The sequence below is a fragment of the Miscanthus floridulus genome, chromosome 10 (genome assembly GCF_019320115.1).
Source record: "Miscanthus floridulus cultivar M001 chromosome 10, ASM1932011v1, whole genome shotgun sequence".
NCBI lineage: Eukaryota > Viridiplantae > Streptophyta > Magnoliopsida > Poales > Poaceae > Miscanthus > Miscanthus floridulus.
The window spans coordinates 129,599,352-129,611,062 of NC_089589.1; the positions used below are offsets into that span (position 1 = coordinate 129,599,352).

Consider the following 11,711-nt stretch of genomic DNA (forward strand, 5'->3'; position numbering starts at 1 on the left):
TGCGTGCATGTGCATTGTGTGTGTGAACTTTTTGGTATTGTTTTTTGCACCATCTGCTAGGAGATTTGAGCTTGTGTTGTCCCTTTCTCAGCATGTTGTTTTATGTCAAACGGTTTGTTTTTTTACAACTTATTCACTATATCATGTTACCCATCCTTTTTTTTGTCACAACATTCTTCTTTGTTTGACAATTCACTTGTTCTCCTAGGACCGGGTGTGAGATCTGCATATACACAATTAGTTGAGCAGCTCTGTCCAAGGTAGGGTCCAACGACACTGAAAGAAAGTACAGAGGTGAAAGGTAGCATATGTAAATTTTAGCCATTGGATAGAAAAATGTCTTGATGGAAGTATCAGCAGAATATAGGTTGCAATTGCTCCCTTCATTGTTGACCTCATAAGGTATTTGGTGAGCATTGTTTGGGAGTTTTTGGTGTTTTTGTTTGAATTGGGGATCTTTGTTTATCATCTAACACGAATAAAATATATGCATCACCTAGTTTTTTCTAGTATCACGTACTGGTACTGCTGGTCTTTTGTCTTGGGTTGTCGTTTAACTTTTCTTTGCATCACAAGTAATGTTCTACACTGTTAGGAGGAAGCTTACATTATGTATTTATTTATCATACCATTTATGTGTTTGTTTCACAATTTCCTGATATGCTATGTCTTTTTGCTTTTTTTTAACGAACCAGGGAGGAGAGCTGCCGATTATATTAAAAATGAGATGAGCCCAAACTAGGTAAAAACAATTAACCAAATACAATAGGGCGACTAGACCTCAAAATGTTGAGCAACTACAACAAACATGGTAGGGGTAGACCCTAGCACGGACTCGCCTAATATTGATATTATTATATGAAAGACCACAAATAGCAATTTAGACATTTTTTAGATATATCCACAAATTTTCTCAAATATCAAATACGAATTTGGATTTTTTCCCTAATATTCGACATTGTAGTCAATATATCCTACTACTAGCCAAAGTACGATCCAATTAAAAAGTTTATTTCACTTATATTTAGGGCTGTTTGGAAGGGCTCCGTTCCGCGTGCTGCTATGCAAGAGCCAAAGCTCTTCTACCGAAGCCCAAAATCATGGGTCCACCTAGCATATGAGAAAATGGCTCCTCCTCACCTGTTCCATGTCAGGAGCGCTCCCGCTCACCTATTCCACGCCAGAAGTGCTCCTACCTGCACCAAACTTCTACCGAAACCCAAAGTCATGGGTCCGCCTACCATACGAGAAAATGTCTCCTCCTGACCCATTCCATGCCAGGAGGCAGCAGTGCTGCTCCTCACATATTCCGCACCAGAAAGCACTCCTTGAGCTGGTATGCCTGCCATACGAGAGAAAACGGCTCCTCCTCACCCATTCCTCCTCCTCACCCATTCCATGCCAAGAGCGCTCCTCCTCACCTATTCCATGCCAGAAGCAATTCTTGAGCTGGAACCACACCAGACAGGTTCTTAATTCTTATTTACTTTGTTATTACCAACATTCTATGCCACTCATACATTCCATGCTAGAACGCTCCTCCTGCCTATAGTTTGGCACAAGCCGCACAAAATAGACACTTGAGCCGGTTTATCTGGCATACCATAAAACGGCTTCTCCACACCCATTCCATTTCCAGGAGCGCTCCTCCTCACCTATTCCAATCCAGAGGCACTTAATTATTACTGTTTTTATTATTTGCAACGTTCTATGCCTGTCATACATTGAATGCTAGAACGCTCCTCCTGCCTATAGTTTTTGGTGCTGGCCGCACCATACAGAAGAGAACTGCTCACATATTCCATGTCAGAAGCACTCCTTGAGCTGGAACCACACCAAACAGGCACTTAATTATTACTTTCTTTTATTATTAACAACACGCCAAACAGGCACTTAATTATTACATTTTTTATTATTGGCAACATTTTGATGCCTGCCATACATTCCATGCTACCAACCTCAGCAGTGAACACTCAACATCAGGGCTGCAGGGCATGAGGCGTTTTGGATTTTTTTTTGGAATATATTATTTTCATAATTAATTACAGATCTAGATATTTTGTTTGTACAAAATTGCAAAACTAGCATTCTATCTGTAATTAATTAATTATTAAAATAATATTATTTCAGTAAAAACTTCCAGGCATTGCCAACTGTGGAGTCACTAGCCTGTAACCTCATTTTACATTATAGGCAAGCTGTGCAGCAATGCTTCTTGGCCTTGGAGAGGTGGGATTAAGCGACCTGCGTTGCTACGGTGCTGCTTTCTGCTTCTTCGTCTGTAAACTGTGGCTTGTTTCGGTAGCTGCTGGCCCATGTGAAGCCGATCTGGGCTGGTTGTTGCCCCAAACAACAGAACATTGTGATGTGCTCCACGTATATGAAAAAAACATGCTGGCCACACAACAGAACTGGTAGCTAAAGCTCATGTTGATTTTGCTAAACTGTATTATTTTCTTTTCGCTGATCCATATTATTACTTTTCCAATTGTTTCGTGACAATTAAAACATACTCTTATGTTAACAATAAAAATGTGAAATTAAATGTGGTAACAAGTAATGAATGGTTTGTGAAGAACAATTTCCCCATATAAAATGATGAGTAAAATTCATCAATGGTTCTCAAAGTTATCTGGAGGTGTCATCTAGGTCCTCAAAGTCCTAAAACTCATTTTGGCTCTCGAAGTTGTAATGGGTCTCATCAAGGTCCAAACTGATGTTTACCAGACTCGTTATCCATGGCATTCGATTCAAAGCTTACATGCATCTGATAGATGGAACCCACATGTTAGCACAAAGCCCCCACTTCAGATGAACACGATTTTATATCAAATTTGTAGCCCTAGATGAGATCTACAAATTTCTAGTGTTTTTTCATATGAAATCGTTAAGAGGCTCAAAAAGTAATATAAAGTTTCAGCGGCATATTAATCGCATACCTAGGCTTGGCGCCTTAGAAAAAACATATAATTCTTGTATAGTGTTGGATAAAGATACTTTTTGTATGTAGCCATCGATGAGATCTACAACTTGATAGTTTGAGTTTTGTAATTTAAGATTATTAAGAAACTCAAATGAATAATATAAATTTTTAGCGGTACATTAATCGCAAACCAGGGCTTGTCATATAGGAAAAATTATATCTTGTACGGTGTCAGATAAAGATATTTTTATATGAAAGTTTTACTACTCAATAAGATCTACAACTTCCTAGTTTTGAGCTTTTTTATTTGAAGTTGTTTGCTTTTTTCAAAAAAACATGATAGAAACTTCAGGAAGAACAAAATTGGAGTTTGTGTCAATTTTTTTAAAAGATCTAAACAACTTTATATATAAAGCTCAAAACTCGAAAGTTGTAGATCTCAAGTGGTAAAACTTTCTTAAAATAATTGTCGTGCTAGTATAATAAGGTTAGAAATTAGCATGTAAAAATTTTGTACAATCAGACTAGAACACATCTTTGGACACATTTTTTTAGCTAAGCGATAGGTTTAAATTTCACGAGAATTTTATATTAGCCCAATTCATTTCAACTTGAACGCGGTATTTTGATTGACCAGTACAAATATTGATATACACTTTAAAACAGCTACAGCCAGCTATAACAACAACTAGCTGGAGATTTGTTCTCTTACATCTAGTACACGCGAAACTATATTAACTAGAGGGGTACACGAGCTAGCTAGCTACATAGGTTCACGTCGCCATGTTCCGGCCGCCTTTGGCAGTTGTGGGAGCGCGGCAGAGCGGGCAGGTGTCGCCCTCGTGCAGCCATGGCTTGATGCAGGCAGTGTGGAAGCAATGTCTGCACGCGATCAGCACCCTCACAATGTCGCCGTCGGCCACCTCCCACAGGCACACTGAACACATCTGCTCAGCCCACCGGCCCGCAGACCGGTACGTGCGCTCCAGCGCAACTGCTGGCGTTTGTGCCGGTGCCGGCACCGATGGCTGCGCCAACTCTTTGTCTGCCGCCACCGTAGGCTCACTACTACATAAAGTTCAATGGAGGCGGGCGTTTTTGATTAGTGGAGGCAGGATTGCAACTGCCTCCAATCACTACGTAAAAAACGGTTTTTAGTAACGGGACGAATTTTTTGTAGGGGCGGCTGATGATAGAGCCGCCCCTACAAATGGTTGTCAAATGAGCCGTCGTTACAAATGAATTTGTAGGGGCGGCCGGTGTTATCAGCCGCCCCTACAAATAGCCCGATTTGTAGGGGCGGCTCAACAATGAAGTGCCTCTACAAATAGACACCGAATATTAAAAAGTAAGCACTAAAATTCAAATTTTGTAAACAACCTCGGATGAAGAAACAATAAAAATGAAAGTTGTAGATCTCGGAAAGTTATGAAACTTTATAGTTGACAACCTTTTCAGTTGAGATCATTTACTACTTGAAAATACTGTTTGAAATTATTGTTTCCGTTTTGTCCTCTAATTCGGAGCAAATTCTTAAAACTGGTCTAGTTTTCGCATACGAACTCCGATTTTGATGTTCCATATATCAAAATCGATCAGAAAAAAATTTCGGATCCGTCCATCCCCCACTTTGCCGGGGTCGGAGAATTTTAAATTGGTCAAAAACTGGTCACAAGATCATCTTTTCGTGGTCACAAGCTTTTTGTTAATTTTGAGCACGTCTTCTGAAATTTCCACAGGCCACGTCTTTCACTTGTTTGAGCTCATATTTTCTGTGATTACTTCTTTTGTGCTCCTAAGTGAAGGAAAAATATCAAAAAAATAAAAAGAAAAAGTCAAAATTTTCCAAAAAAACAACGACAGCCGAAAAAAATAAAAAAAGAGGGGCAAAAGAGAAACAATATCTAGAGCACATAGAGAAGGCCAAACGTTATTTTAGAACACTAATTGATTTCAGATGAAAAAATCATGAACATAGAAGTTGCAGAACTTATCAAGATCTACAAGTTTTATTTTGGTCATTTCTTCATCCGATAAAGTGGTAATAACATTGTTCACAAAATTTACATATCTCTCCTATAGTTTCATCAACAATAAGAGGGATATGTAACATTTGTGAACAATGTTACTACCACTATGTCAGATGAATAAATGATCAAAATAGAAGTTGTAGATCTCGGAAAGTTATGAAACTCTATAGTTGACAACTTTTTAATTTGAAATCATCTTGTCAAGGAAAATTACGTTTAAATTTCTAAAATTTGAAATTTAAATTTTGTAAACGACCTCGGATGGAGAAACAACCAAAATAAAAGTTGTAGATCTCGATAAGTTATGAAACTTTGTAGTTGACAACTTTTTGATTTGAAATCATCTTGTCAAGAAAAACTATGTTTGAATTTCTAAAAATTTGAAATTTGAATTTTTTAAACGACCTCGGATGGACAAACAGTAAAAATGAAAGTTGTAGATCCTGAAAAGTTATGAAACTTTGTACTTGGTAACTTTCTCATTTGAAGCCATCTTGTCATGGAAAACTACTTTCGAATTTCTATTATTTGAAATTCAAATTTTATAAGTGACATCGGATGGAGAAACTACCAAAATGAAAGTTGTAGACCTCAAAAAGTTATAAAACTTAGTAGTTGACAACTTTTTCATTTGAATTAGTTTAGGCCCTCAAACAATCAATTTATGCTCAGTTTTGTATAATACATGGGGAATCAAAATGGATTGTGGACACAAGTGAATGTGAGGTGTAGTGGTAGAGGAGATGGCGCGCGAGAGAGAGGTCGCCGGTTTGAATCCCGGCCGACGCAAAGTGTGCAAAAATCGTGAAAAAATGCTGCAACCATAGAGTGAGGGTGTGTGTGGCTGCCGGTGGGGACCTCTTCGGTTAAAAAAAATTTGCTATTTTTTTGCCCCTTCATCGGCGCTGGATTGAGTCCACTGCCCGCGCTCTTGCTTCTCACCGCGCCGCTCGCAAGCACGGCCACCGCGCCGCTTACCACCACGGCCACCGCGCCGCTCACTGCCACCGGGATCTGGCCGCACGCCGCCGGATCAGGTTGCCCGCCGCCGCACGCCGCCGCATCCTCCTCGATCTGCCTCGAGCCGCCTTGATCTGCCTCGATCCACCGTCGGAGCTCGTGGATCCTGCCTCGATCCGCCTTGATCCACCAGAATCCGCCTCGATCCGCTGCTAAGTCACGCGACCCCAGCGCTGGAGGGAGGGGGAGGTCACGAGGAGGGAAGATGAACGCCGCTTGGGAGGTCACGAGAAGAGGGAGGTCTCGAGGAGGGAGAGGGAGGGAGGAGGGGCGCCGCTAGGGCTCGGTCTTGGAGGAGAGGGACATCATGAGGAGGGAGAGGGAGAGGCGCCTCTCGGTCTCAGTGTTGGAGGAGAGGGAGTCGCGATGCGCGGGGGGAAAGGCGCCGCTCGGGCTCAGTCTAAGAAAGAGGAGTGAACGAGAAATCCTAAGCTGTAGTATTTATATCCGAAGATGGTTATTGGGCCTCGCCTGGGCCAGTTGGGCCTTGGCATTTTGGGAGGCCTCCGGAAATTATTTTATGGAGGCGGATGTTTTATTTTCGGAGGCGGTTGCCTTAAGATGACCGTCTCCGTAAACCAATTTTCTGAGGCGGGTATTTTTTGACCTCCTCCATAAATTGATTTTACGAGGCGGGCAGAAGTGACCGCATCCGTACATGAAAATGCCCGCCTCCGTTAATCGTTCGGTATTTTCCTAGGCGGTTGAATTTTGTGACCGCCTCCGTCAGTTAAAGTGCAACACCATGCAAAATCAATCCTACAGTAGTGTCTGCTGCCGGTGTTCTCTAATACCCTCAATGCTGATCTGCGGTCCTGCTAGAGCGACACATGATACACTCAACAACACCCACATACCTATTTTCTGGCCCGGCGACAGGCCAGAATCCTGCCCCGGCAGCAGCTGCTGCTGCCAGCAGCTGCTGCCAGTTGCCCGCTAAGGGCGAGGCAACGTGGAGGACCACCAGATGCCGACGTCCTCCTGTGGTGGCCAGTGCAGGCATTGTGTGGCAAAGGACGAGACAGCCATGCGGCAGATTCACATGAGGTTCACGGTGATGTACCAACTACAATGTCTATTAAGAATCCAAGTACATCATTTAAAAAATAATAATTCAGTACATCTCCATCTCTATATCTATAATCTATCTCTATATCTGTACTTTACATATGTACTACTAAAGAGAGGATTGTTTTTTTTTTTTCATTTGTTGCTTCTACAAGCCTCCATCAAGCACTTATAGATTTTAGAGCTCTTGAATTGATATCTGGTAAAATGCTACGTCCGCAAAACCCAATGACTGCTACCTGCAAAATAGCACCATTCTAAGAATATATAGTTTGACAAAAACATTTCTTTCACTACTACGGATTTCACTTTCCTAGCACCATTTTCACCGCCGGTTTGTACTTATCCGGCGGTGGTAAAGTTTCACCGCTGGTTCAAAGGCAGGCGGGGCACAATTGGGCGACAAACAACTGGTCGTGGAAATTATTTTCATCACAAGTTACCATATGATCCGGCGGTGAAAATTGTTTTCACTACCCGCCGGTTGCCATATGATCTGGTGGTGAAAATGGTTGCGGTCATCGGATCAAATGCCGATCCAGCGCTGAAAACAATTTACAAAAGTTGACTGAATTAGAGATATATCCTCTTTAAGAACAGCTTGTTGGTTTCATTATCGACCACGTCTTGAATCCAAATGGAGACCATTGCATTATCTTTTTTTCGAGCATTACACACTACAATGTAGACGCTCACAAAGCACGCACACTCACCCCTATAAACGCACGCACACAAACCCTACCCCTATGAGCTTCTTCGAAGACTGGGTCAGCAAATCCTTGAGATTGATGAAGTCATCACGGGCGCGTCGATGTCGACGGGAACGTCGCATACCACTGAAAGCACATAGTCGTTAAATCCTTGAAAATTCGTTCCCACAGGGAGTCGAAACCAGGACCTGAGGTGCTACTGGGGCTCTTGTAACCACTAGGCTACATACCCTTTTGCGACCATTGCATTATCTAATTAGGGTGCAACTCTAATTCATCTTGTTCACCCAACAATCGCATGTTATACATATTTGTGTGTTAGCTCTTGTGTTCAAATTTATATCTCATGTTCTTGTGAAAACACTGTGGTCGGATTTAATGTATGGACTCATGACTTGAACTAGATGTATATTTTGATGCATTGTGTAGCTAGGTCTTAGACTTGATGTTATATTTAAATTAGTTTTCTAAGAATGTATTATTACCACCAGCACTAGACAAACCATTGGTCATATGGTACAACATGCGGTGATGATCAAGATATCACTGCTGAATAAAATGGTGCACGAGCGGTCATGAGCTCTTCATCATGGCTAGATGAAACTAGGTGATGAGCTCTTCATCACCATCGGATTGTATATCTCAATGACGGAAAAATCACTTCATCACCTCCTAAACAAACCACATGCTAGAGGTTATGAGCTCTTCGTCACTGCCTGATCATATTCCTGACCAGCGGTTATGTCAAACTTCATCACCCCATTGGATCGTATGCCAGATAGGTGATAATGTCCGGTTCATCACTACAGGATTGAATGCTGGACCGGTGGTGATGGAAATGACATCACTATGGTGATGAAGTTTATCACCGCCAGTTCCAAACCGGCAGTGATAAGTTTTGTTATCACTGGCCACTTTTACAAACGTCAGCGAAAACATGAAGATGGGTTATGAACCGGTAGTGATGAAGTTTGTGTAGTAGTGTTGATACAAAGCAGGGTATGCTTACATTCAATACAACTAGTTCTAATACTTATTAGTTTTGAAGACATCAGAATTTAATCACTACTACAGAAATGATTTTAGGTGACGGTGCCCAAACATTAACGGAGGCAGGCACAAAATCCTACCGCCTCCAAAAATGCTAGGCTATTAACGGAGGCGGTCACATTTATTTACCAAGGTGGTCACGTTTGCCCGCCTTGTAAAATCGATTAACGGAGGCGATCAAAATCCAACCGCCTCCTAAAATTGATTTACGGCGGCAGGCGCCTTAAGACAACCGCCTCCAAAAATGGGCTATTTACGGAGGCGGTCGCCTTAAGGCGCCCACCTCTATAAATCTATTTTAGGAGGCGGGCACACAATAAGGCCCGCCTCTAAAAATATAGGCCCAGCTCGGAGCCCAGACAAAAGCCCATATCTATCCTCCTATCGGGCTTATATATAATCCGAACTAAGGTTAACCTGTCTCCACTCCCACTTGTGCCCCTCCCACTCCCAGCCGCCCCAGTCCCCTCCCCATCCTATTGACTCTCTCATCCTTGAGCCTGACGCCACAACCCCTCTCCATCCCGACGCAGGCTCCCTCTCCTCTCATGGGCGACTCCCTCTCCTCCCTCTCACAGGCGACTCCCTCTCCTCCTTCTCCAGCGGTGGTGTGTGCGGTGGGGAGCAACGGCGTGGAGGCATTGGAGGGGCCGGATGCAGGCGTGCTCCACGGTGGAGGCCGGATCTAGGCGTGCTCCACCCCCATTCCTCTCCCATGGTGCCATATCTAGGCGGTGGAGGCCCAACGATAGCGGCGGCGGGGAGACAGAGGCAGAGGTCGGCCAGATCCAGGCGGAGGTCGGCCGGATCCAAGCGTACTCCAACCCCTTCCTCTCCCACGGTGCCGGATCCTGGCGGTGGTGGCTCGGTGGCGGCGGCACCGGGGAGGCAGATGCGGAAGTTGGCCGGATCTAGTCGTGCTCCACCCCCTTCCTCTCCCACAGTGCCGGATCCAGGCGGTGGTGGTAGAGGGCGGCGGCAGCGGTGACTCCCTCGCTTCCGAGACCCACGGCGGTTGCGCGGGGCCACGCCCGAGATGCAGCGAGGAGGAAGACTGGCATCATCCAGATCCTCCAACGGACATGGCGGCAGTAGGTGCGGACACAACAATGGCGGGCTCGATTTGGCCCGACGGCGGGCTCAATTGGGCTTGCTAGAGTTTTTTTATTTTTTTAAAATGATTAACGGAGGCGGGCAACTTAATGAGACTGCCTCCATTAATCGATTAACCAAGGCGGACAAAACAACCGCCTCCAAAAATGTTAGATTAACCGTGACCTTTGGTTGGAGGCGGTTGCAATGCCCGCCTCCATTAATCCAAAATGACCGTCGCTGTTAAGTTTTCTATACTAGTGAATGTTTTGTGGCATTGAATTCTAAGACATCAAACATTGTTGACATATTATTAGGTCTGTGTACAAGAACCTACCCAAGTGATCAACACTGACTCAACATAGATGCTCATATTTCTTTTCAAAGATTTATCCCAAAAAGGTTACATAACACGTTGTGGTGCATTCAGTGCTCAGCATGTGCGTTGTGTGGTGTATGCACATATCCAACATTTTACTTTAAGAAAAGCGACCGTTTAGCTTTCTTATGATGGATTTTTGTTGGAAAACGATTTGTTAGATTTTTAACCGTTGGATATGAAATTCACGGTCCAAATCTCCTTCTCCAACCCTACCTTTTTCCTTTTTCTTCCCGTAGCCACAGAACCACCCAATCCACTATTCTCACTTCTTTCTCCAATTGTTGCGTGGCCCAGCCTCCCCTGCCTCCAGCTTTGGCTGCGCCAAGCCGCTGAATCCCCTGCCCCGCAACCACTCCAAGCAAATCCGTCGACACATAGTATTATATAATCGGAAAAGTTACTTCGCGACAGGTCGCGAGACGTTGCGACCGTACGACTCCCTCTCACGCCAACGGCCCACGCGATCCCTCCTCACCGACGCGGATCCTCGCTCGCTCCCTCCCCTCCAGTGGCGGCGGCGGCGGTGCTAGCAAGGTAGGCCGGGTCCTGCTCCTCCTCCTACTCCTCCTAGATCTGATTGAGCACCGGAGATAAAAACGACAGCAGTGGCTTGGGTTCCGGCAAGAAGGAGGTCGCCGAGAGGGAGAAGAAGCCAACTCCCGTGGGCTATTGAAGGGCCCGGCTAGCGGTGGTAGGTAGGGCAGGCGGTGGGGAAGGAGATCGGGCGGTTTAGGGGGCCTGGCGGTGGCAGCGGCAGCCGAGCAAGGGAGGGGCGGGGGCGCCATGGCCCGAGCTCGGAGCTTGCCATCACTGGCCAACATGGCCATGGTGGTGGCACTTCGGCGAGACGGGGGAGAGGCGAACAAGGCGGGGCGCTAGGGTTTGCAGGAGCTATTAGTGCCTGCGGCGGGGCGGTGGCTGGCGGCGGGGGTGAGCATGACAGTGAGGGGCACGGGGAGGGAGAAGGGGGCGGGGGAGGAGGCCTGTCGCGAGGTAGACGACGGGGTCACGCGCTCTTGGAGCACGTGACCCGTCACATGTTAACGTGCTCCTTATAGAATATACTCCTATCTGCCATCTACCTTTATCTATGTTTTTTATACCATTTCTGCTCCCTAAGGAGACCACGATGCCGGTTGCTGTACCGGGGTACTGCATATAGTACCACTGTTCACCGTATACTGTATCAAATACTGTGTAGTAATGTATACATTGCTTTTCTCTTATTTTCTTCTTTTCCTGCTAGACTACAAATCTGTTTTTTCCCTCCCACGCGAAGTGTCGGGTTACCTATTATATGGATGAGTCCAGAAAAAAAAATTATGTGACAACGTCGCATACTGCCTTGCATGCGACACAATCTGCTTGTTTGACGCATGTCCCAAGGCCCACCAGTCAAAACGATAATCAGCCCCGCATGGTCGAGCCGATACTGC

At 44.8% G+C, this 11,711-nt stretch overlaps 1 protein-coding gene across 1 annotated transcript; it reads right to left on the reverse strand.

The window, feature by feature from the left end:
* Positions 1-3,696: 3,696 nt before the first annotated feature.
* Positions 3,697-6,976, reverse strand: LOC136489604 (E3 ubiquitin-protein ligase Os03g0188200-like). Its single transcript, XM_066486184.1, has 2 exons — positions 6,831-6,976; positions 3,697-3,991 (listed from the first exon to the last, which is right to left on the reverse strand). The coding sequence occupies exons 1-2, from the start codon at positions 6,974-6,976 to the stop codon at positions 3,697-3,699; spliced, it is 441 nt and encodes a 146-aa protein (XP_066342281.1).
* Positions 6,977-11,711: the final 4,735 nt, after the last annotated feature.